The sequence below is a fragment of the Paramisgurnus dabryanus genome, chromosome 2 (assembly GCF_030506205.2).
Source record: "Paramisgurnus dabryanus chromosome 2, PD_genome_1.1, whole genome shotgun sequence".
Taxonomy (NCBI): Eukaryota; Metazoa; Chordata; class Actinopteri; order Cypriniformes; family Cobitidae; genus Paramisgurnus; species Paramisgurnus dabryanus.
In genome coordinates, this window is record NC_133338.1 from 8,049,273 (window position 1) to 8,077,121 (window position 27,849).

Below are 27,849 nucleotides of genomic sequence, written 5' to 3' on the forward strand. Positions count from 1 at the left end.
GATTTTCTGGGGCAGTGTCTGCAATTTGTCTTGCTTTATAGATGTTATGAACCAATGCACAGGCCCCTTTCTGGCCGCAGTCGCAACTTTCCAATGTGAAAGGGCCACTTTAGTTGAAATACACTCAAAAAAAAAAAAAAATGCTGGGTTATTTTTAACCTAGTGTTGGGTCAGAAAGAAATGAGCCCAGTTGAAATATATGAAAATGAACCATGAATCATGCAGGGCAGCATCTGGAAGGAAAAGGTACACTTTTCATCAATCTGAACAGTAAGAGATTTATTAGAATACATTTGATTGACACAATGCACTTTGAACCTGAAATTATTTACATGGTCCTACAGCGTGCTACTACACACAGTACCTGTGTCAAAGGCATGGTCACCTGCACATTAAATAAAAGGTCACATTCAATGACCTAAATATTGGTTGGGCTGATTTAAAGAGTTGTTAAACCAAAAATGAAAGTTCACTTCAATCATTAATAGAAATTTGTATGTATGTGTGTTTTTTTTTAAACTGATTTGAAATTTTATGATCAATTAAATGGCATAATAATTTTTTTTTGGATAAGCCTTTTAATTTTTTATTCTAATGTTGCAAAACTACAGTGAAAATACATTTCACAGAAGTCTACAGCATTGTAGCAGAAGTTGTAATATCAACACTCCATGTGCATATCCAAAGTATCTTAAAGGTGAAGTCTGTAATTTCTAGGTCACTTTCACCATTAAATGGAACAGCAAAAAATGATGGGTGCTTTCAAACACTTCTACCAATCCCATCGTTGCTCAGTGTTTTGAAAATGCCACAGTGTTTAGACTCTTTGTCTTCCTCTTTATTTATTTTTTCCACCATTTCATCATATATGGCTAAATACATGGCGAGAACCAGTTAATCCATATACTATACAGGTTGGGGAGGGGCAAATTCCGTATCTCAAATTCACCTAATGCCGAGTTCAGATGGCACGATTTATGCCCCAATTTTGACTCGCTGGCAAGTTTTGAGAAATCGCAGACAAATACCTGAAATCACAGGCAAATCGGTGCTTGTTCACGTGAGGGACAATCAAATAGTGTGAATTGTCAAAGACGCGATCTGAGAGAATCGGCAAGTGAAATGTGTTCTGACTGAAAATAACATCAGAGATGTACAGCCAATGATAGAGCAACATAGCTGGAAGTTCAGGGAGGAGTCTCTCCAACCATTTCCTCCTTTACAATCTTCTTTTTTTCTTCTGACTGTTACAAAAACTCGTTGCCAATCCATAGTGCAGTGTCAACACAGCAACGACTGCACGCTACCCCAGATAATCATGCAGTGTGAAAAGATCTGTGACTCGACTACTTTGAAAGTAGTGCGGTCTGAACTCGACATAACTTACATGTTTTTGTCCTGTGGGAGGAAATCGGAGTACCCAGGAGGAAACCCACACTGACAGAGGGAGAACATTGAAACTCCACACAGAAAGGCCACATGACATAGCAAGGTCTCAAACCAAGGATCTTCTTGCTGTGTGGCAACAGTGCTACCCACTGAGCCGCTGTGCCACCCATTTAGACTCTTTCTGCACATTATAATGGTACAGGAGAAAGTATAATATTTCATCATTGAGGGAATTACAAACTTCACCTTTAAAATTCAGGGTACCAAACCTGCCATCAAACTACTGTACAAAGACAGCTCTGCTGAAAAAAACATCATACCAGCAAGACCAGCATATGTTGTGTTTTGGTGCTGGTTTGATAGTGAACACCAGCTAAACCAGCATCAGCACCAGCATCAGCACCAGCTAAACCAACACCAAACTAGCATTAACATCAGCTAAACCAGCACCAAACCAGCAGTAGAACCAACGTCCCATGCTGGTCATACCAACAAGACCAGCATATGTTGTGTTTTGGTGCTGGTATGCTGGTGACCACCAGCTAAACCAGCATCAAACCAGCATAATTCCCATGCTGGTCCATGCTGGTTTGATGCTGTCTTTTTCAGCAGGGAGGCCAATGTTTTGATCATGTAAAGGAAACATTAGGTCAGGTTGTTGTTGTGGAAGTGAGTAGCTTCAGAAATAATTGTATAGCCAAGTATCCTTATGACATAGACTGAATAACCTGTAAATTTTAAGTGGATGTTACAATGTTTTGTGACTCTTTTCCAAAACCTAGTATGCTGCCTACAGTATAGTAAGCAGCAACAATGTAACACATCATAGACACTCCCATTACAGTACATTAAATACAATCATGCTGCATTTACTCCTGTATAGCTTAGTGGTAGACCATTTATAGGAGCGCAAAGGTCATAGGTTTTTACCCAGAGAACACACATACTTATAAAAATGTATACCTTGTAATGCACTGTAAATTGCTTCAGATAAAAGTGTCTACCAAACGCTTCAATGAAAATTTGAAAATGAAAATAGATATGTTTTTGGAGCCAAATTCCAATGCAGGTGGCAAATGTTGATTATAAATGCATTTTCATTTAATACTAAAAAATATACAATAATTCTCTATGCTAAAATAATAAACACCTTTTCTATTGTACATTGTCAGTGTGCTATGTAGTGTTATGCTTATTTGGGTGTTGCGTCATTAGCTTAGCATCACGCTCACACCAAACTCAGATGAAATAATTTAAAGGGCAAGTCTTTGGGAGCGAATGGTGTCACTGCTTATGTAGATTATTCTAAATCAGTGACTTCTGAGGTTTTGCCTAAGAAGTCAGCTGCTTATGTAGGCAGTAAACAGCATTTTGGAACAGAGTCACGATGAAATATAATTTTTGACCAACAGCCAGTTTTCATTCACAGTCCTACTATTTTACCACTCTCACCGTTCTTACTACAGGTGTAAATAAAATTTTGTAGTTCACAGTATTTCAATTTTAATAAAATAAATGAGTGCAAAAAGCAACATTTCACTTTCAAAACAAACTGAGCTAGCTAAAAGTAATTTAGCAATTCAAGTATATTAAGATTAGTTATGATATAACAAGGCAAAAGATAATCACAATCAAAATGTAAGCAGCTATGCTACAATTTAGTTTTTGAATACAGACCTCACTAATATAGGGATGCAATGAATGTTCGACAACTGAAACTATTTGCCTGAAAATAACGGTAAAAAAGCATTCGGCCGAATAATGCTGGTACACACCAAAAGATAACCGGGCTGATTTTTAGCCGATTTCCCCCCTTCTGACAATCCTAGCTATGTCCCAATTATCTTGATGGTTCTACAAATTATCTTATCAGATTTTCCCTTGGTGTAAGGTGTGTTAAAAGTGTCCGAACTTGATCAGAAGAACGTCGGAGCCGCCCCGATAACGAATTGTAAATATTAAACATGTTTAATCTTTACGATCAGAAATCCTGATGTTTGTGGGGAACCCCGCATGCACGCTCTTGAGATTATCACGTGAAACGAAACAATATCCAATCAGAAAGTGAGATGATGGAAGACGGAAGCAGTCATAGTGCATTACAAATTGAAGTTGATGCAAAGTTAACTTGTACAGACCATGTTTCCGCTGTCTCCATGACTTCAACCAAATCCTTTCCTTTTTTCCCTTGATTTTTTTTTTTTTTTTTGAAAATCATTCCAAACACATTAATTGAAATTTCTTCCTGCATATCGTCAGCCATGCTTATTCAGAAGTCTCGCAAGATTTCCTGTGTTCATGGTCAAGACTGTGTTCATGGTCAAGACATGGTCAAGTTTTTCATGGTTGAAAAACTGTTAGTGTGTGTTGTGCTGTATTTGACACATCATGGCACACCACACACTATAGGTGCAAAATGGTTAAATCTAGGATTTTTTATCCTCATGTTTGTGGTCTATCACATTTTGAAAATCTTATAAGATGTAAAAAAATATTTTGGTGTGTACCAAGCATTAGTTAAAACACTGTTTAAATTTTACCAAACAATAAAATTTGTGATGGCATGACCAAACAGCAACCAGCATTGAGTAAGAGGCCTACATGCCTTATAAATACAATCGGGAGCAGTCAAATAATTGCAAATGACACCACACAACGGAGGATTTCTTTGAACAAAGTCAAGCTTTTTTAAGCTGGTGCGTCAGCCTGGTCAGCTAAGACCAACTAAAAAGTTTCTAAAACCCCTCTAAAACCTGGCTGTAACCAGCTAAACAAGGCTGGGATACTTTTGGCTGCTTTCAGACAAATAGTTTCAATTGTCAAAACTGATAATAGTGGTCAAAAGCAATACCAAAAATAATAGGTGTGTATTATTAAATTGTAGACAAATATTTAGATAGCTAGGTTGGCTCGTATTTTTGGTGCAAAATTGGTGTAGTAGGGGGCCCAACCTCGCCCGACAGTTACCGAACATTCGGTGCATCCCTAAATCAAAACTATGTCACTAATAAAATGATGAGTAAACATCATTTTATTGCACCTCAAAACTCTTGATCGCCCTTCAATACAATCACTTACATTTGTATTCTCGAATACATAATGTGGTCTCACTTAATGCATGTGGCAATGAATTATATAGATTTTATAGAAAAAGGCATTGCACACAACCCAGCCTTTCCAAAATTCTCCAAAGATAAATGCCTCTCTTCTCTGAAACATTCTGCTTGTGTAGTCAAAATAACATTTGTTTTAATTCTTATAATCATAGTATGGTAAAAAATATAATATGCTTAAACAAAAAAGCTTTCCCTCCAGTTTCTATTGCAGTACCAGAAAAAGCAGACATAAAACATATTGGTACATAATATATTGGACTATAAAACAAGTGTGCACCTCTGAATCTTTAGTAAGGTTATCTACTATATTCAAAGTATAAATATTGACTATTATAAATAAAAAAGACAAACATCAAATTTCATAGTGAATTCTCTGTTATAATATACTTTGAATGACATTCCCAAAAAGGCCAGTGGCTCAAATTAGACCTAATAACAGACTAAAATATTAAATCGAGAAACTCGACAAAAAGTTCTCTAGTGTCCCAGGTTTACCCAGTAAAGATAAAATTATACAAACACAAATCCACATAATACAAGAAACCTCAAGACTTCATGGTGCAAATGGGCACTACGATGACCAGTATCACAGTGCAGGCTGCCGCAGCAATCAGCGCACCGATCTTACATGCCTTGGCCCTGCGAAACTCCGCCTCTTTGCGTTTGAGCAGCGAATCATAACCCGGAGTGTAGATGTCTTCCATCCAGTATTCTAGATTGTTGGGGTTGAGTGAATCCTGGACCTGCAGATGGAAAGAAAGTTGAGATGGTTTGATGAGATACTGGAAACTAAGTGGGCCATTATTGTGGCGTAGTCACAGGTGTAAAATAAAGACTGTGGATGATGAATGGAGCTCCGGTCTAGTTATCAAACTAACTGCAGACAGATTAGCGAAGCAACACATTCTGCTGAGATGAGATTTTTCATCGTATCGCCATTTTAAATGAATACATGGCGAGTAAGTGAGACAGAGTATCCTGGAGGAAGATTAAAACAGACTAGAGACAAGAATGACTGACAAATAGAGAATTAAAGTGAGAACTACCAAAACTAAATTTTACATTTTGGCTGGTGATTGCTAGGGTGTTAGGGGTGGTTGCTTGTAATAAGTGGTTGCTGAAGTATACCAAGGTGATCAGTGGTCACTTGGTTGTTTCTGAATTTTCCCATTTGGGAGGTGCTTTTCAAAAGAGAATTACAGTGCATTCAAGCTATTGTACATTTTAATCAGTGTCCGTATTTCCAAGAGATTAAATCCAAATGTAATGCTCAACAAATTGTTCAACAAACCTTCTACACCCTTAGTGACAAAACAATTATATCTAAGCCTTTTTGGTGCAGTTGTGCTTTGTGCACTAGATACGAGTCAGATCCGGCAGTCAAAAACTGTAAGTGGGAATACTTGGAAAAGTAATAGCCAGTGGGCAAGGGAAATGAGGTCTATACGGAAGTCCACTCCACCCTGGCGTGGACTGGGAGCTAAGTCCTTTTGGAGGCTTTGCCAGTTGAAGCCTGTCCCATGGTGTGGACTCCTCTGAATCTGGCTGTTTGGGAGTGCATCCCAAAGCAGGTGGTAAACTCCATCCAAGGCTCTAATACCAGAAATTTCGACAAGTACCTTAAGGAAAGTTTAAAAGAACTTGGAAGAGACAGTTCAACAGGGCGTAAAACCGTGAAATGGTAAACATGTGGGGTCCGCTCTGTCTACCCGGAGTATTCAATCTGCCGGGCCTGGCCAATTTGAGCTAATCTCTTTGTGGATTGCCTCCCGGTAGTGTTGGAGTGGCCACAACCAGTCCCTGGTTGGGATGGCCAGATGAATTGTGTTATTCCTGTTCATAGCACAAACGGTTACAGGACAAGGTAAACACTGAAATTTGATACTTAATAATGGGGGTTTGTTCAAAACAATACAAGCAATAATGGTCCTATACTTAGCAAAGGCCGGGGTATTCAACGTGCAGAGACTGCCCACTGCCAGGAGCTAATCTCTTTGAGGAGCACCTCCTGGTAGTGTTGGTGTGGCCACAACCGGTTCCAGGTTGGTCTGAAAGCATTAGCGCTGCCAGATGAATAGTGTTATACCTGTCCATAGCAAAAACAGCTATAGGACAAGGTTCACACTGAAATTTGATACTTCGTAATGTTTTTTTTTTCAAATTCCTAATCCTAAAAACAAGCAATAATAAATGGTACTGTACTATGGCCATAGTAATGGTTTATGGCCTGAGGTAAATAACATAACCCTCCATCCTTATCCATCAATGCTTTCCCTTCCTGTCAAACATAAGGCTTTCTCACTTTCTGAAGTCAGTATGGGTCATCAAAAGCAGAGCTCCAATAAAACAAGGCAAGACAAGCCATTTATTGACTGTAAACATTACTCCTGTCAGTGTTCATTTGAAACCAGCACAACCAATACTGGCAACATATCTCAGCTGAATGCCCTGCCTGCTTTTTCATGAATTTCATGCGGCCAGAAGATCAATGTCTGGTGGTAGAAGGTCAGCACATCGTTTAAAAATGTTGTCTTTGAGCAGACTATTTAGACTTTAATTGGGTGCACATATAGGAGCTGTGAGCAATGCTGTATCTCTTAATAACTACCACTTTAATGTCAAGCTATCAAGAGTCAGAGCTAATGAGCAAAAAAGCCACTCAAAAAAGATGTATTGTTAATGACAATTTTAAAAGGTTTGCAATAAAAATGCCCAATAAAATTGTAAAACATGCACTGTTTTAATTTCCTGTGTTGATGTAATGTATATTGAGAAAATTAGTTGAGGACGGATCAATAGACATACCAAAGGGACTGACTGCATGCCATTATTTTTTCCTAAATAGACAATATCCTCTTATTTACATAATGTACTGTCTGCTAACTGCTAATCCAATTTTTTTTTTATAAATGTGAATACGCTCATGAATACATATTTATTTCCAGAAGACAAATTTAAGATAAATGTTTAATTTTAAAAAGTGCTTTCACACACACAGTCTTTACTGGAAAATTACCATTAAGAGACCACCTTTTACTGTTAAATCAGTTCTGGCAATTTTCTAGTAAGGTAAGTTCTAAGACCACCAGAAATTTACTGGTAAAACGCTATGTGAATACTGGTATGAGCATGTACGACGTTAGTACTGGACCACACACACAAAATAATTGATGTTTATATGGTGTGACATCGTATAGAAAACCGTCTTTGGAAAATATCTGCTCAGGAAGTAAAAACATATAATGATGATATATCATAAAATTTAGCCAATCAACATCTTCAAATCTGATCCGGGATGGGCAATTTTTCTGTTGCCCCAAACTGCTACATTCAGGACTGAGAGATGGGGCAAAATTTTCACTACGTGACAATGGTGGTCACAGTCTTCACTTATTCACCCACTTATACCATACAATCTCCTTCAATGTCCATTTGAGAATATAACTTTGGAAGGTAAGAGATCAACCTGACCATTACCAATGCTTATGGTTCTCTCCGATTCTTCTTGTGGTTGTGTACACGTGGATCCCTAAATATTTTACTACGACCATGGTACAGTATTACTGTCAATAAATTCTTAAACCCATTTTTGCAACAGAAACCATAGATTAAACATGGTATTTGTAGTAGATCTGCGGTTATACAAAAGGTAATCAATCTGCCTAAAAAAAGCATGTTACTACACTTTTAGTACAAAAAAAGCATGATAATTTAAAGGATTTCAGTATTAGCTGTGCTTTTAAACACACAAAATCCCCAAAATGTAACAAATTCTTTTGATTACTAATTTAATTAGTAATCAAAAGAATTTGTAATATAAAACAACATCAGACCAAATTTTATATAACATTTTATATATTTTTGTATTTTTGTTAAATTAACCAGTTCCCCAGTCACTTTGGTTAATTAACTTTTGGTTAATTGTTCTAAGAATTTATTTAACTTTGTTAACCTCTCTTGAATTTTCCACAACTCGTAACATTTTAAATGAATATTTAAATGCAAGATTACTATCAAAATTCTCAAACCGTAACTTAACCAAAAACTCTCTCTCAAATGTGTTTTAATGGTAATATTATTTTATACATTTAATAGATTTAATTCAATTTCAATTCAATTTTATTTATATACAGTAGGGCTTTTCACAATTGTTAATTGTTTCAAAGCAGCTTTACATTAATAGATGTAGGAAAAGCCTAGAAAAGCGAGCATAGTAATAACGTAACGTATACAGTAAAGTAGTAAGTTAAGCCAAAGGTGGCGAACTCTCCAGGAGATGATTTATAATTAAGATGAGAATAAAGTTAGTGTTAATTAAAATGTTAAGGGAAACAAATATATAGATCTGAAATACACCAAATTAATTTCAAATTCGTTCAGGTACAATTACCAAACATATCTCAGGCTTTTTATTAATTTAATTATTAAATAATTATACAAAATTGTCGTCAGTGCACTACAAATAAACTGGTTCTATGCCTTTATTAATAAAACTTATTTTATCTTGGGTCTCCTTACTGCTGCCTGCAATCCATGCCATTTGTCGCCTTGTCACCTTGTCACATGGCTTGTACTAATATTTTTCCATGTTTGAAAACGATAAAAGGATTTTCCGTTCTAAAGCTTTATGGCACTTATCATGAGAACGACTATTCCATTTTATAACACAGCAAGTAGACGGCATTTTGAACACTGCGTCCTTTCCTCCATGCAAAGAAGTCTGGCGCCTGTACGTTTGTGCCACGGATTCCTAAAATGCTTTTTACGACACATTAGCAATGTCTATACATTTATGTCCACAGACAATATTACCAGTCTCACTCTTTGATACGCTGAAACTGTATCAATACTGCTGGTGTGTTAGGAAGATCAATCCAAAGTTCTCCTAAGGAAAAGCTGACCTCGGATATATCCAGAAGAGAATTAGCAATTATTAGCTTTGAATGTGAGCCAGTAGGTTTTATTTTCGTTACCTATATGGCATTCTGTAATCAATTTCCAATGTCCCATTGCTATCTGATCAAGAGGAAGGAAAGCATTTCAGTTACACCATTTTTTTTAAAATTTTAAATGACCATAGCTAAAAATCTGCCTAAAGACTAAAACCAGATGACCCACCAGCTTGACTAGTCTGATAAAAAAACAGCTTGTCGGCTGGTGTCCAAAACCCCTCTCAAACCAGCCTGCTACACCAGCTTAACCAGCAAAAACCAGGCTGGGAGACCAGCTAATATTAGCCAACCAGAGTAGGCTGGTTTTAGCTGGTCTTTTTGGTAGGAATCAGACTGCCACAACTTTTTAGCGTCAGAGAAAGAGTTAAAAACACAGGCTCCTATTCCAATCTACTGCACTGCCTCCAGCTGTTTAATGTCATATTTTTTTTCTTTGAATCCTCCCAGGGTCAAATAATGTCTAAAGTTTTACATTGAATTCAAAGTGATAAAGCGAAGCAAACAGATGGCGAATGGTGCTTTCACGCCAAAGGCAAAGCGACTGACCGCCTTCAGCTTATTCATGCTGTAATTAGGTGGTGCTGACTGACAATGAATTTACTTATGCACATAACGCAACAGAACATCCCTCCATATTTCACCACAACCGTGAAAAGCTGTTTAAAAATAGGGAAATAAAATATTTCTCTACTAGCAGTATAAGTATTGCAGATAAGGTTTTTTGTTTAAATAAAAAGACGACAGTGATATTGGATGCACTTGTCGCACAGACTGATATAAAACACTGGATTATCACTACACAAACATGTCTTCAGATAATGTCATAATGTTTACCTAAGCTATTTCATATTTTAGGGTGTACTCACATTAGGCATGGGACTATCTTTGCATGATTCTTCCCTTTTACACACTCCCTCACAGGCTTGTACTCACAGGGGCAGTTTTCGCGGGGGCAGTCTTTTCCTATTCCCAAACTAAATTCCAAGTGCAATAATTATGTTGTCTAGTCAGCATCTTGATATACTACACCTGTGAGGTGGATGTATTATCCTGGAAAAGTGTTCACTAACACAGATTTAGACAGATTTGTGTACAATATTTGAGAGAAATAGGCCTTTTGTGTACATAGAAAAAGTCTAAGATCTTTAAGTTCAGCTCATGAAAAACAAACTGTTTTGGGTTTTGGTCAGTTTAGAATAACTTGTGGGTAGATTAACAGGTTCTCATCATGAATATAGCAAGATATGCTGGAATGGCGTGAAGCAGGGGTCTTCAACTACTTTTCTTAGGGGGCCAGATTTTAAAATTGCAAATATGACACGGGCCAAACTTTTACCCCTATTTTTAGCTTTTATATATTTTTTACTTTTATGTGTATTTTTTATGTGTATGTGTGTGTTGTTTTTGTTACTTTTGTTAAAGTATGTAAAAAAAAACATTAAAAAATATGCATTTTCAAAAAAGATGCACACTTCTTGTATCCAGTATGTTGCCTTTTAATTACTGAAAACTCATATTTTCTTTTTTAATATTTAAAAACAACTGCAGTTTAACATGTAAGAGCCAAATGTTAATAGTTATTAACAACTATGAACATTAAGCATTGCACAAAAAATTGTAAAGATCAACACATGTAGAGCTCTTGTTTTGTTTATAACTCTTTAACTCATTAATTGTTACATGTCAAGTATTCACAACATATAGCAAGTCTTCTAATGACTAAAATTGCACTACATGTTTTCTTTTTTTCCTATTTTAAAGATATATAGGCTAAACAGCCTTTCCGATATACAGTAACTGTCGGGAGTTCGCCCCCTAGTGGCAGTTGTAATAAAATTGCCGTTTAATCGTAAATCTGTCATGGGAGAAAAGCTCAATCCAGGGCAAGAACCTTTAATCTATGAATATATTTATAGTTCATATATTTATAGTTTCAGTAATCAATAATTTTTAAAGTATTCAAGTGTTACTGATAAAGTGAAACAAAAAAGCACACAGTTTTGATTGGAACACACTAAAATACAATCGGTCGGCTAGTCAAATGCGTTGTAGTCGCATAAGTTTATTTTCTTTACTGCATCCAATGCTCGAATTAAAATGGATAATTACGCACCCGAAAATGGTTGGCACCCCACGCAGCTCCTTTCTAACTTCCTTTCCGTGTTTTTGGGCGTCATTTGTCATGTACAGTGGAAAGGTAAAAGTAACCATGCTTAATTTAAATCAGACTATAATCGTTTCTCAATTCGAAGACTGCAAGCTCCGTAGGTCGCATATCCAGGATACATACGTCATTAAGTCTTATTTCAGAATTTTAACAATTATAAAGTTGACTATTATTCTTAGTTAATAGTAAATTGTTGTAATATGCTTATGATTTGTGAATGTAATGCTCAGTTAACTTAAACTTGATGAAGTATATGCAGTCTGCATATGCGACCTCTGAAGGCTGCAGCCTTCCGATTGAGAAATGGCCAAAGACGACCGGCGGGCCGGATACAGATGATTGGAGGGCCGCACTTGGCCCGCGAGCTGCCATTTGATTAGCCCTGGCATAAAGAAATAATAAAAACTTTAATAAGTATAGACTTTTGGAGCCGTTTTGGTCTAATCATCGAGTATGTGTATTCTGAGGAATATAATGTTAACTCTTCCTCCGTCATTGACAAGTTATCTCGTAAGAGATTTGCATAAACGCACTTACCCAATTTACAGTATAAAAAAACTGAAGCAAAAAAAAGGATTTACTAATTTTAAACTCTGTGTATGTTTTAATAATAGTTATGAATTTGATCTCTAACAAAATTATTTCACAAAAATGCAATTACTTCAGCTTTTTGCAAAAAGAATTGTATTTTTAAGAAAAAATAACCCATATTTAAAATTTATAGGCAGAGAAAAAATATACATAGGAAATGATTTTTCCCATTTTGTTTGTTTATCGTTTGTTTGAAAGCAGAGGGTCTGTTTATTCATATGTAAGTTTATTATATTTTTAGAAGAAAATTTTCCCGGAAGGCATTTTGTGAAACGTTTCTGAAAATGACAAAATTCTGGCGGCCAACTTTTCAAAAAATGTCTGGCAGGGACTAAAACGGAGTTAAAAATAAAATCAAAACTTTTCTTTTGAATGTGATCTCCCATAAATGTAACACTGCTTAAGTTTTAAACATTGTTAAGTGTGTCCAAGGTGATGGGCAAGCACAGGACATCAAACACAAAGTCATCATATGTCTGGAGTGGGATAATAAGGTGCAACAGGTGTCATGATCAAGTAATTGGATGATTAATAAGAAAACAAAGGGATGTGATTAGACATGAAAGGACAGCAAATGGCACAAAGAAAACAAACAAGAGCCATGTGCTTCCATCACAGAACACCACCAAACAACCACACACAAAACACCAAGCATGAAACACAAGCAGCGTGAGTTTAAAGTTAAAAAATAAAGTCTATATTAGGAAATTTCTTTTCAACAATATAACAAGAAATCCGTAACACTGTACAGTACAATCCCATGCATTAACATGAGTTAACTAGTTTTCCAAATAATGAAAATTTGCTGTTCATTTAAATACCATCAGGCCAACCGTCCTGTTGCATTAATGACATTTAAATGCACATAATCATTAATGTAATATTAAAAAGATCTCTAGATTGTTTGCCCGAGGCTACAAATTATAGGCAATAAGGCTATAAAGAACCTTCAATTTCTTGTACAGACCGATCGTTTCACTTCATAAGATTTTAATAGATCGTCAAGAGCCACAGAGATTACTTTAGTATAGCCTGTAACTGCTTTATTGTTTCTTAAAGAAATGGGACCCAAGGACTTTTGAATCATTTTATGAATCACCAAGGACCATGGTTTCAGCTGAAACCATTACTGTTCTACTAAAAGAAAAAAGTCACCTACAGTGAAACCAAAATTTATTCAGACACCTTTAGTATTGCTCACATTAACACAGGTTATTTGCTAGTTTAGATAATGGTTATAAAATATGACAAGAACTCAGAGTTAAACTATTTGATATTTTACTGGTTTTGGCCATCTTTCTGTAGTAGACCGTCAATTTAAGTCAACCAATTACCAAGCAATACTTACTTTTGTTCAGTCTTTGTGGTGTAAAAAGGTTACATTAGCAAATAAAGAAAAAACACTTAAACAAAACATGATCAGTTCACAGTTTTAAAATAATTTTGAGTCCCAATTTTACTTTACGAATTTTTGAGTATAATACGTCATAGATTATTTTGCTATCTTAAATTGACAATATCGTCCTGTACCCACTAGTTAAAATAGGGGTGGGCATCGAGGGCCACAGTCCTGCAGAGTTTAGCTTCAACCTTAATCGAACACACCTGAATGTCATTTCCAAACAGTCCTGAAGACTTCAATTAGATTTTTCAGCTGTGTTTGATTAGGGTTGGAGCTAAACTCGGCAGGGGTGTGGCCCTCAGGACCAGGAGTTGCACACCCCTGAGTTAAAACATATCAAAAATGATATCTGATGCCTAAATCAGGGCTCCTAACTTTTTTCACTAGGAGCACAGTGGCCCCCAACTGAAAATTTTAGGGGCACAACCAGAAAATTTAGGGGCACACACCATAAATCAACATGCTAACCAAATATTCACATTTCTACTAATTTCCACTGTATTACTAATAATGATAGATGCAGAAATTACAATGTGCTGTTTCAAATTCAGTGTCAGTTTTTTGTGCACTTCTGGAAAAAATTTTTTACTGGTCGCACATGTGCGACTGGATGTAAAATTCAGTGGCACACTCTCAAATTTTGGGGGCAAAATGCCACCATTTGGGGGCAGTCTGGAGCCCTGTAAATAATTTTTGGTTTAACTGTATATCTTGGATAGTCTGAGGATAAATTAACTGCAAATTTTAATTTTTTTGTGGCAGTGGAGAGGCTACATAATGGGCAGGGTAACACTGGCCCACTCAGATTGACAGCTGGTCCACCCATGCAAAAGAGACACACAATATTTTTGTGGGAGAGCAGAAGAAATGTGTTTCAAAACCTTTCAAATATTTACATTCTAGCTTTTTTAAACAATTTAAGCGCAAAAAGATGCTAAAGTGAGCTGTTTTCTGTGCACACAGACACACACACATACTCAAATGGACACACACTCATAAGTGCACACACAGAGACGCGTGTTTCAAAAAGAATGCAAACGCAGAATCTCTGTGTGATTGACAGGACACATACACATAAAAATATCTCAAAATACCAGCGTTTTGGGAATTATTTTCATAAAAACAGTAAGTTATGTCTTAACACAAAAAGTTTAGAAAGAAATAAGATGTGTGTCAGTACAGTATATGGATCAGTGCTTAACTGGTCTTAAATGTGCATTGTGTAACTTTTATAAGGATCTCTTGACAGAAATGCACTATAATATACATAACTTTATTATCAGTGGTGTATAAAGACCTTACATAATAATCTGTATTGTTTTTATTACCTTAGAATGAGCCGTTTTTATCTACATGCATCGCGGATCCCCTAAATCCCCTTACGTCGCTGTCATGTTTCTACAGTAGCTCTAAACGAACAAACTGTTTTACAGAGCGCATTTTGTCCCTACGTTGTCTCAGACAACAACCTGTTTGTCCTGTGGCAGCTACCGTATGCATTTTGAAATTAAGGGGTGAGCTGTTGGTTGCAATTCGCAATCTCACCACTAGATACTGTTCATTATGCTCAAAACATAAGACAACAGGAAAATCATTTCTGTAGCTTTAAAAATGATTTATTATATTTATTTATAGAAAGACTGTTAGACCTTACTTTATTTGTTCTTTTCTATTTTCATATGCTTTATTTTTCACTATCCGCCTTTTTGATAATCCAAAAATGATTCGATCATGACTCAAAAACCTTATTTTAATTTGTTTAACCACTACTATATTGTGAAATTATGTAATTTGAGAGTAGGTATTGAGGTCCACCCTATAGTATTAAATCTTAGTTCATACAAATACAAAATTGTTAATTAATGTTAGCATTATTGCTATAATGTTAACTCTTTCCCCGTCATTGATGAGTTATCTCGCCAATTAAGAGAAAAATTTGCATGAAAAAAAAAACGTGTTCCTGATGAGTTTTTATGGTTATCTGTAATACAGCGATTATCCATGCATTTATCCAATTTATTTATAAATATTTTTTGAAGAAAATTTTCCTGGAAGGCATTTTGTGAAACTTTAGTGAAAATCAAAAAAAAAAAAAAAAAATGCTGCCCGGAAAATTTTCTAAAAAAAAAAACGGCTGGCGGGGAATGAGATAACAGATACTATAAAATATTTTCTATTACAATAATGTATTAGCAAATGTTGAAATATTTTTTTTTATAAATTATACATAATAAATCCTGTAGTAGTATTGTTCAATGTTTTAGATATGATTTTAGAAATGACCAACATCAAAAGTATTTGCTGTTACCTGGCTGCAACAACTTCCACTTTTTTAAGGACATCTGTGGAAAAAATTGAAATTGGTTGGCACTGTGGCCTGAAAACAATAAACCCCCCTTTGTTCGAGGTTTGAACGAGGTCAGCATTGTTCAAGCAGTGTTTGCTTTTTGTGATGTTTTCCGTCTCTTGCACCTCTCATGCTATGGTTGGATAAGCAGGCCTTTAGAATAGCATATAGTCTTGCAAATGGGCAAAATAAGAGACAGCCTAGTTTTCAAAGATTTGTTGCAAAGATAGAGGATATATCACAAGCCTGCAAGGAGTTCTGCTATACTATCTAATTCAGACAGTTTTTTTATTCTCATGCACACCGAACAAAAACAGATATTGCATCTCTCTGGAGACAGTCAATAAAACAGAGAGCATAGATTATGGTTTTTATATAAAAGATGTTTGCAGAGCAGTGTCTCCAACACTACAGCCTTTCATTCCATCACTTTTTCAAGAGCACACGAGTGTGTTTAAATATAGCTAAGCAAAAGATAAACAGTGTCTAAGACTGGCAACAAGTGTGACTGGACTTTATAATCTTTTGGTGGATATTTCAGAATCCTGCCTTGCACACATTTCTAAAGACAACATGAAATCACAGTTCGTCAAATTCACAAAAGGTCACGTTTGAATGTAAACACGACGGTAGAGGTGGGGAATCTTTTGACCCTCATGATTCGTTTTATAATTGACTCTTAGGGCCCGATTCAATTCAGAATTGATTCTTGACACACTAATTGGCATATTTGTTGTGTCATTTCGTCGCATTTGCCCTCAAAGTCAGCCTGTTATTAGCACTTTTGCTACTGGTCTCTATCATATACTGTATTCATATTGACATATGTTTCTGTTGTTGGACATTAAAATTTTAAAAAACAAAATAGTAATTAAACGCGACTCATTAGTTCTACATAATCAGTAGTAACTGCCATTGTTGGAGAGGAAGTGGAGAGGAAGACCATCCCAAAATGTATTTTGTTTATCTTGCAGATTAGAATTAATCAAACAGGGCTAGATGTATTCGTCTTTTTCTTTCTCTGTTATTCTTGTAAGCTCCACAAGAAAGAGAGAGAGAGAGAGCTTTGCTTTTTTATTATATATATCTATATAACATTGTATAACTGTTCGTTCAACAGTTGAGGTAACTGTGAGGTAACTAAACTAAGACTGGTTATTTGTTTTGTTTTCAGACGTTTGTCTGTGGAGAGAGGATTGGAAACCACCAAGGCTACATCAGGGCTGGCTGAACTTCAACAAGAAGTTATTTTGCTGCAGACAAGAAAAGCAGAGTTGGAGATTTCTAAAATAGAAATTGAATGTTTCATGGTTGTTGTTTTTTTCAATTCTTGAAAAGTCTAAAGTATATTAAAATAAAGTTTTGATTTGACTTATTTTTAATTATTAATGTACTGCCAACTTCTCCCAAAGTCTCCCGCTGAGAGAGACAATAACAGATCATCGGAAAACCAAACAAGTTTGTGAATCTCTCTTTGAGATTTTACAGCTCCTCGTTCTGAGTTTGACAACAGAGACTGAACCAGATCGACCATAAGTTCTGAGTCTCTGGCCTGTGCATCCAGAGACTGAGTGGTTCACACCACGTTTCGAGCCTCACGTCCAGAAAGGCAATAACCTGTGTCTATAACAAGGTGAAGCTCGGAATAGCAAACCTTCACTCCAAGAAACTTTCATCTGCGTGTTCCAGATTTGTTAAAGCAACACCAAAGAGTTTTTTTTACCTTAAAATAACGCTTCCAAAACAGTTTCAGTCGTTCATCCACTCTAAACAGGGTGAACAGCACTTTCACATTCGCTTTGCAGCCCTCTATCGGCCAAAACCGCACTAAAGAAGTTTCCAAACGTCGGGTAGTGGTCCTGTAGTCCGAGTGAATACTACAAAAACTTGCTTTACGGCAGACCTACAATCCAATCAGAGCCAGCTATGCCTCAGTATTTATGACAGTGGGTAATGGACAATTACGCTTCTAACCTGTAGGGGGAGCAAAGAGCCAAAACTCTTTGGTGTTGCTTTAAGGACCTTCTGCACCGACTACAGGATTGCGTCTGCTTGTTCCAGATCGCTAGAATCCTCTCGGTGCTTCTGGGAGATCAGCATTTTCACAGCACTTCGTGTTCAAGGCTGTTGAACTGAACTGGACTCTTTCCCTATTGCAGCACAGAAAAGCCTGATACGTGGATAAGCCCCTGTGTGATCCATTCTCAAAACTGCGATAAATGTTACTCTTTGATAACACGCGTGCGTCATGGTTACTCCCAAGCCGCTCAGCGGTAGCTTTTGTTATTTTGCAGTCTGGATCACTTATTAGCTGGATATTTATGGAATGGAAGTTTTTGCAGTTAACAAATTGATCTTTATATTGGTGAGGGGCTTGAATTCGCACATGGGTTCCATCACTTACTCCGCAAATGCGTGGAAATCCAGCGACTGCAAAAAAAATGCTTCGCTATTGCATCCTCCTCGTCTTTAAAAGAAAACTTTACGTATTTGTCAATTTGGCAACACACAGCTAAGGCCACTCGATATACTGTTCTGCAGACAGTGGATTTGGGTACTTTAAAGACCTCAGCATGACAGAATGAAGAACACCGCTAGCAAAAAAAAAAAAAGGCAAGGAAGTTAAAACTTGAAGCAGTGCTGGAATTGCGTAACTATGCCGGGTTTGGTGCTCAATGTCATGTTCAAGTGTCGCGGTGAGACAAAAGATTAACTGGCAGTCAAAACCGATACTCTCTCATTAACGGATGTACTGTCAGAGCGCTTATATAATGGCCAACTGTGTTGGACTAAACAAGAATCCAGCAAACAGTAACAGTCGGTAGTGTAAAACTTTTTATTAATGTACTTGTGAGATAGTTTGGGTGTCTGTGACATGAATAAACACACAATGTGCTTAAAAAGACAATCTGAGAAGCTGTATTTGTACTAAAACTGCCATAATAGCAGGCTAGCAACATGTTACGGATCCAATCTGGCCTACATTTGTCATTGGCTTAATTCTGGATCTCTATTATTCAAATAGCAGACACTTTTTAAACCTATTTGTTTCAAACCTAATTTACAAATTAAAGACAAAGAAATGAATCTTGAAGACAATAATAAATATATATATATCTGTTTGACTGACAGTTCGAGGAGCCAATGGGTTACAAGTTTTTTGTAGTTTTACAAGTTAATGGGGCCCTTAGCAGAATTTTATTTTGGGGGCCCCTTGGTGCCACCAATACGATTGATTGATTATTGTTTGATTGCTTGATAATTTTCACACTATAAATCCAACACACCCATTATCAATTTTATAAGTTGTAGATGTGTTGATTACATCATGGCAATATCTGCCAGGCATGTTTTTACCCTTCTTCAATTTTTTTTTATAATAGTAGCAAACGCACAAGAATGGTCAGATTTTTTGTGCCATAGTGAGTGGCATACTTAATGTAGTGTACTTAAAAATTTAGCTAAATAAACAAGCAGCCAATGTATTAACTGTAAACAAGTTAACCACTTTTAACTCTTTCCCCGCCAGCATTTTTCATGATTTTCACAAAAGTTTAATGCCTTTCAGAAAATGCTCCTTTTTAAATATATAAACATACAATATATGAAATAAAAGAACAGACCCTCTGCTTTCAAACCAAAAAATCCGTTTCATCCTACCTTCATGTGTTCTGAGATAATTCCATTTTTGTGAAGGACTTTTGATAGAGATCAGATGCAGAGCGATCTTTAAAACATACACGGACATACAGCTGTTTTCCCTAGGGCAATACTTTCGGTTTTTATAAGTTGCGGAAGATGATAGCGGTATTGCAGATTGACGAGATAACTCGTCAATGGCGGGGAAAGAGTTAATTACTTTTGGTTAAAACATCCAAAACCTGCAAATGTGCAGAGCAATCAACTACAAATAACTGAATAAACAGCATCTTTTATAAAATAATTGTAAATGTACACAGTGGCGTGTTTACCCACCACGCAAACCACGCAATTGCGTAGGGCCTCGCAGGCTTGGGGGGCCCCCTACTGGCAACAAGGTGTGCGAAAGTATGTTACGTTTATTCAGACCCAAATAGGCACGGATAAAGCACGCGGGAGCGAGAGATGTGCAAGTATAAACGCAGAATAATTTATACGCGCATCCTCGCGAGGGCACATATAGTATGGGAAGCTGAACTCATCAAAAGAAGGACGAAACTGCGCCACTCGAGTGATCTGCACTGCGCGAACCAATTATATGCGCGGCTATGGCGTTTAATCAGACCCAAAAGTCGCGCGCACAAAAACCACGCACGGGCGCGCAGAACAATATTCGCGCTAAGCGTCCTCGCGAGCGCACAGATGAGCGAACTCTACGGGACAGCGCACCTCTGCACAGCACGCACAAAAAGCAGCCGCACAAGTGCTGGAATGAGCGCTCGCTCGACTCTCTCCGTGCTTTCGTTACTGCACGACATTCACTCGATGATCAAGTTTACTTTAAAGAGTTTAGGCTTCACACTTGTGATTGGTGGTTTGGTTTGGTCAGTGACACGCATCTTTTGTTCCACACTCGTACAGGTATAAACATGATAAAGACACCACGCAGGGGTTTAAATAATGTCTAAAATACATAAATCATATTCTGTATCTCATCATTGTCATTAAAATCTCATCTTTAATGTATTTCTAGTTTATATGCTTGTTGTATCTTACAGTAAGTTTGTTTTTGCAATATGAACATGAGAGTTATGTGATTCCCATCCATAAATTCAAGCAATAACCAACTTACAATATTGTTTGCTGGTGTTTGTTAGTAAAGTTTGTTAGATCAGTCTGAATAATAATCTAATGCTTCCTCTTTTTCCTCATTTAGTTTTTTTAGTAAGATGTCAGACACTGAAGTTGCAGTATTAATTACATTGTTTTAAATACATCCTATAAGACATTTGCAAGCAAAATATATGTCTGCGTGGGGGAGTTCTGGAAGGCTCTCCATCTCTGTAGCAAGTGCACTCCAGTCACCCCAGGTAAGTTTGTCTTCAAGAAGCTTACACTGGTCCCTCAGTGTATGTGCTCAAGCTGGCTAAAGCTGAGAAACACTCCGAAGTGCTTCTCCACATCGCATTTCACTCCAGGACTTGAGTGTGACATTCACATACTTCTGCAAGAGGGCCCACCTGAGAAAAGTCTTTAAAGTTTTTCCACATTTCCAAAAAAACAAGTGGCATTAGATTTAAGGTATGTGCTCCACAAGACTCATGAAAAAGCATGTGGATTTTTTGCTAATGGCCTGGCCTGCACTTTTTTATTTCTTCCTTTTTGGGTTTGCGCCATTGTCATACGATTGTCCCCTACAGTCCTGTAAAGAGATGTTCAATTCATCAAGCCTGTTAAGAATTAGTGTGGACAAGCCAAGACAAGTAGATTCAGGAGCTATTAGAAATCCTAAGTGGTGTTCCTTTATTTCTGGTGTTTTGCCAAGACTTAGAGTGTGCACAACAACAGATACAGCTTATCAGTTCATTTTGTATGTTGTATGTGAGTATGCTCCACTCTCAATTAGTTTCACGTGATCTCTCCGAACAGGATCAAATTTAGTAATCAGTTCCACTTCTTTAAGAAAGTTCCCATTGTTGTCCTGATGTAATACATCAACAGATCCCCTGAGTGAAAAATGTATTGCGCCAAGGACTGAATAATGCTGATTAAGCGTGTAAGAACATCTCTCCAGCGAGTGTAAAATCCTTTCATTTCACCATGTTATTGCAATGATCATGCTGTTTTTTATGCTGTTTCAGTAGTGCACCTATTTTGACCCCATCCTTTTGTCCCTCTGTAACCAGTTTTGTGGACCTTGTGGAGAACAAACGAATTGCTCTTGGGGAACCCCTGGTGGCTTGGGGGCCCTAAGCAACCGCTTAGTTCACTTATGCCTTGGGCCAGCTCTGGGAAAAAGTTAGCAACACATAAAAAAAAACTAACAGCCATTTAATTGTAAATTTTATCCTCTTAAAGGTCTTGTTCTTTCTGTGTCTTTGAAGCTTTGATTGTGTTTACAGTGCGCATATAACATGTGTTCATGTTTCACGTGTAAAAAAAAACGTGGTATTTTTCACACAATTTACTTATCTGTATACCACTGTTCTAAAAACAGGCTGATGTTTTCCTTGTAAGAGTTATGATTTCATCGTTTGTTTAGTGTGTTGTGATTCGACAGCAGCTTAGCTTGTCGTTAGCTTAGATGGCGACAGACGTATTCCTGTGGGCGGAGTTTAGTCAAAAAACTCTACTGATGTTATTAAAGCAGAAAGTAGAGGGCTGTAGTCCAAACCGGCTGTTCACTGTAGGCTTTAAAAGGGGAATTCTGTTAAAGAAAATATTTCGCCTTGCAGTGAACTTTGAGATTTATCATTTTACAGGTATTATTTATGCTATTATAGCAACAGGGTTTTAAAAAATGGGATCAGAAAGAACCTTTAACATAGATAAATCCATTATTGTGTAATTACAAAGGCTATTAAACATGTTGGGAATACATTTCCAAATTGCATTTACAGTATTTATGGTTGGAGTGTTATAGACAGTGTTTGCATATATGAATATCTGTACCTAAATGGTACATACTGTATTAGGACCTTTTTTGAAACATACTGGTGTGATATATTTAGGTATTGTATATCAATGCATTTCTTGACTATTAATTACAAAAAATCACAGCTCTTTGCCTCTCAGCATTTCAGTGGCTCACAATGGACATCCAGAAACTATCATAGTATACATGAATCATGTGACACTTGAGTATTTTGGACTTCCAGAATGTTTTCGAACTCTCTCTCTTTAAACATGCATAGAGATAAAGTATGACCAATAGCATTTATTTTGAATAAATATATAGATACAAGTTGGGGAGAGAAACTGTTGCACAGTCTGGTTTGGTACCTTCTTCAAGATGCAATAATATACCTCCTATTTAAAGTAGTAGATGGACTTTGTATTTAAATATTTTTATCTATTATCTTTTGCCATTCTATAATGGGTTTCAAAGTTGATAGCTGTGAGGATAACCATTTTACTGTATTTTCCGGACTATAAGTCACTTTGTTTTATACTGTTGTCTGATGTCTACTTATGATGTTCGCGTGGTTTTTACATTCAAAAACAATAAGTAATAGGCTATTTTGTAACATGGATTAGTGGCTCTCTGGAGAAAAGCTTCGTTTGAAGGGGCGGGCCGCATTGAAGACCTGGACGTAAACACCCACTGCTATGATTGGACGGCTTCATTCCCCGTCATTACATGTGGGGAAATGTTATTAAAACAGTAATGTGTGAAAATGGCAGCCGAACACATATATGTTTGAGCCACAAAAGATTCTGGGTGCTAAAGATGATACACATAAATGACAATACGTATAGTAAAGTAGAAACAAAACTTTAAACTCGACGTGACTAAAGTACCGTATACAACACAGTAAGCGCGCATCAGATTATAAACTGCGGCTGATAAGCTCTTATCAATAACTTTGTATATTTGTATTGTTCTTGTGAGGTTGCTCTTAGATACACGTAACGTTACATACCACAGTTATATGATAAAAAAGCTTTGTTGAGTGTTTGACCGTTCAAACGCAACTTGCCTAAATGACCGTATACAACACAGTAAGCGGGCATCATAATCTAAATTGCGGAGGATAAGTCCTTCCTTTGCATATTTCTACCGTTTAGACACGGATGTTACAACAGGACATATCAAGCGATCTCTTCTAACAAAGCAATAGTGAAACGCAGTAACTTAAATAAAGTAAAATGTCTTACTTGCTGTGTCATTTTCGTCAGATCCAATATTAGTGGTGCTTTTAATCACAGTCTCTCTGCAAATCCAGCATCGACTTGCTTCTTTACAAGTGAATCCGCACAGTACACAAGGTAATCAAACACTCCCCACGCGAGCTGGAACTCTTCAAAAACAACCTTTTTTCACGCATTCCTAATGTTATTTTCAGAGCCTCCGAATTAAAGTATTCAGCTTCTGTGTTGTTCCCACGCGGTTCTTCCACAACCCAAGACTTCGTTACCATGGTTACTCTATCATAACAGATAACCGCGTCAAAATAAAAGTCTATCAGAAAAAATTTATTTAAAAGTAATTTTGGTTACATTTGGCAATCTTTAAAGACATGTTTAATGATTGTTGAGACACACGTGTGTCACGTGAAGCTGTGGGTGGGGCTACAAAAGTGGTCATTGTATTTGGCTATGGGGAGGTGCTTCAATTCTACTTTGACGTCATAGATTTCCGAATTCCACACTGGAGTGTTTAGCTGGCTTGGTGCCAAAAACGGTTATATTTCAGTAGCACGTACGTTTTCAGTTCTGAAACTTGCAGGATGTTCATTTAAGTATGATGATCTCTTATATAACAAATTATCAAGTTAAAATTGAGTTTTTGATTCACCGCTCCTTTAATATCAACACACAGCACTGGTACAACAACTACCTTCTCTCATTGACCAGAATTCAAAGAGCTGCAAACACTGGTTAATTGATGTACTGTAGCTAAGCAAAAAACCTTTGAAAACTGTTAATGTTGTAGCAACATAGTGAAAGTGTAACTGTAACTCAATGCTGCAACAAAGACAACAAGATGCCTTTAAAAGCAACAGGAGAACAAATGGTGAACATTCACTTAAATACCAGCTTGTTAAGTGACAGTATGTGAGCACACAGCCAGACCCACTTAAGCATCAGATATGCTATGATCCTTTGTTTACCGTGTGTGGGGAGTGTAGCAGCTGCAAGTAATGAAAACACGGAATGGAGTTTAATTTATCTGGACTCTGAATGAGTCAAGAGGAATGGATTTAAGAAAGCAGCAGCATGTAAGTCAAGGCTGTAAAAAATTGAACAGATGTATGCGCTAAATAGAGATAGTAAAAGTGGGTGGATCCAATATTATTGGTCCTAAATAGTGGGTGGGTACATTGCAATGGTTCAGACCCCATGAGCTTTAGGGCCATGAGCCGTTGTGGTATGTGGGCCAAAACAACAGCCGAACTCAACCATATTCAGCCCAGAACCATTTTTCTATGTGGGTTGCAGCAATGTACATGTAGGCTGTCAATCGAAGTGGGCGGGACACCGAGCCAGGTTGAACGCTCTTAAAAGAGAAGCACACAAATTTCTATCACAGCATGAAAACCAGGCAGAAAATTGTCATGAATTACTTAACTCATTCACCGCCATTGACGAGTTATCTCGTCAATTATGAGTTAATATTTAACTAATAAATATGCATTTCTGGACGAATTTCAAAGTGAAAGTGTAATACCGCTTTTATCCACTAGATGGCGCCAAACCGAATTTATCAAAAACGGAAGTTAAAAAGATTTAATGATTTATTTTAACTGCCTTTATGTTTGATAGTCATTCTGAGTCTAATCTCTAACATAAATTCCTTTACAAAAACGCAATTTTTTAAGCTTTTTGCTCAAAATGTTGTATTTTTGAAGAGAAATATCCATATTTCAGTGGTTAAATTAAGTTGAAAAAGTAAATATATAATGAAACGCTTTTTCCCCATTTTGTTTGTTTGTTTTTTGTTTGTTTGAAAGCAGAAGGTGTGTTCTTTAATTTGATATAATTTGTATGTTTATATATTTATAGAAGATAATTTTTCCTGCAAGGAATTTTGTGAAACTTTTGTTAAAATCACAAAAATGCAGGTGGGCAACTTTTCTCAAAAAGGCAGGCGGTGAATGAGTTAAATGTGTATGTTTTTCTGTTAAAAAAACATTTAGTCATTTTATAAGTACACGTCAGGGAACATAATAAAATAATGAAAATAACATATAATGACCAGGACTTAATGAAAACGCTGCCCGCAGAATTCCGTAAATTTAATGCCTGTCAATTAATACAATGCCAGTTAGTGTTATGAAAAGTACCACCGCAGAACCAGGTCTACCCAGAACTGTTGTGCTGTTTTACAGGTTGTCAGTCAGAAACTACAAAAAGACATGACGAGCGCTTTTATGCAGGGTCACTGAACTCCACAAAATCATTAAAGATTTGCAGATCGCTTACAGAAATACTTCCGGATGCGATATAAGTCGCATCAGTCAAAAATGTGCTCAAAAGAGGAAAAACATATATAAGTCGCACTGGACAATACTTGGAGTTTATTTAGAAAACAATTTCACTAAATCCAAACCGAAGAACGGACATTTAATCTGGAAAGGCAAGTTTATCAACTAAACAATAGCACAGAACAGTAGGCTGAATAGATGTACGTACATGTTGAAGTAACATAAACTATTTTTACACGATACACAATAGCATACAGAACATACCTGCGAGGCTAAATAGGCTAAATTAACACGACAAGCCACAAAGCTAGAAGTTCCAGGACCCGCTGCCAACTATGAAAAAAGTGTGATTTATTGTCCGCAAAATATGGTAATTATCATCTATTATCATTTCAAGAAACGTATTCTTAATTAATAAACATATTGTTTTTATATGGTTCAATCATATTTCATACCACTCAAGGTCACCTGCAGTTCTGATAACAAAAAAAAAACATTGCAAGTATGAAGCAAAGAAGCACTCATTGAAAAAAATCGAAAGGCTCAAATCCCATGTGTCTTAGTCTTTCAAGCTAATCCAATCTTATTTGAAAATAAAACAACCCACCACACACATCCTGCGTAAAATCCTCCAGGGCTTGGACAAATTGACAAGGTCGAAATCAAAACTCTCACCTGCAAGTCCAATGCGCTGAGCTTGTTCTTGTCTCCTGAGTTGCGTTTGAATTCTTCTATGGTCCAGGAGGGCTGGGAACGCTTGGCATCAGCAAGGCCGGTCAGCCGCAGATCCGTGTAGAGAGGGCTGCCCTTTACATGAGATTTGACTGCGGAAGGGAAGTGGTGCGGGCTGAACACCTGCTCAACCAGGTAGGAGTCCTTGGGCGGCTTTGAGGAACGGTGTGCCTGGTGGGCTTCATACTGTCGATCTGTCTGCAGGAGAGAAATGGGAGGAAAGGTCACGGAGAAGCAACTTATCTTTTCTGCTGCTGTGATGAGAACGTTAGGTGAGATTTCGAGACCACAAGTCATCAAGTGTATGGTCTCGCAGTCTGGTCGAATCATCCAGTGTGTGCATTCTGAGGACTTTGATGCTAAAATGTCTTCATACTGTCCTTACGTCTGTGGTCGCAAAGGACAAAATTGGTGCCAAAGAATGCATAAATAATATGTTAAATTGTTTTCTGATATCTACATAGAAGGAATTTGTGTTTATTACATACAAAAATATCCCGAGACTGTTTTACATATCCATTAACAAACCTAAGATTTGCCTTTAGAATTAAATGGTCTATTGTTGCCTTATTAGAAAGGGTCATGAATAATAATGTTGAGCTCTGCTCTGATTGGCTGTTTCACAGAGCAGCTCCTTCAGTAGCTCTGTGTGTTTGCAAACAGATCTTATGTTTGAGCCTGTATCAGAGGAAGATATGGAATTTGAGTAATAATCAGTTGTTTGGAAATTGTTTATGAAAGTTTCTGAGTGGTAAGTTGTGTTTTATTTTTCAGTATGGACCTGCAAATCGTAACTGTTAAACCTCAGCCTAAATGCTAGTATATGTTATTAACTAGCATATAGTGCTAACTTAGCAGTCACAACTTTGTTTTTAGCATTGTAACAACATTGTAATTAATTTAATGTGTAATCACGACTGTAACATCACAGTTGGTGTTATGTAAGATTGGTCTGTTTTCCAGCAGTCTTTTGCATGGGCAAGGTTTACATTAGAAGGAGGAAACAATCGTGTTTGAGGCTCATGATTTGTCATTACCATGTACAGAACTCATACATGTATTATTCATCTATGCCTAGGCAAAAAC

The 27,849-nt window shown here is 36.9% G+C and overlaps 1 protein-coding gene across 1 annotated transcript in view; it reads right to left on the minus strand.

Annotated features, from left to right (window-relative positions):
* Nucleotides 1–264: 264 nt before the first annotated feature.
* minar1 (membrane integral NOTCH2 associated receptor 1) overlaps nt 265–27,849 on the minus strand; it is a 41,920-nt gene continuing 14,335 nt past the window's right edge. The window contains exons 3-4 of the mRNA XM_065294287.2: nt 26,707–26,961; nt 265–5,248 (exon numbers count right to left, since the gene is read on the minus strand). Coding sequence (XP_065150359.1) covers nt 5,051–5,248; nt 26,707–26,961 — 453 coding nt within the window. The 3' untranslated portion in view covers nt 265–5,050. The remainder of the gene's footprint in view (nt 5,249–26,706; nt 26,962–27,849) is intronic.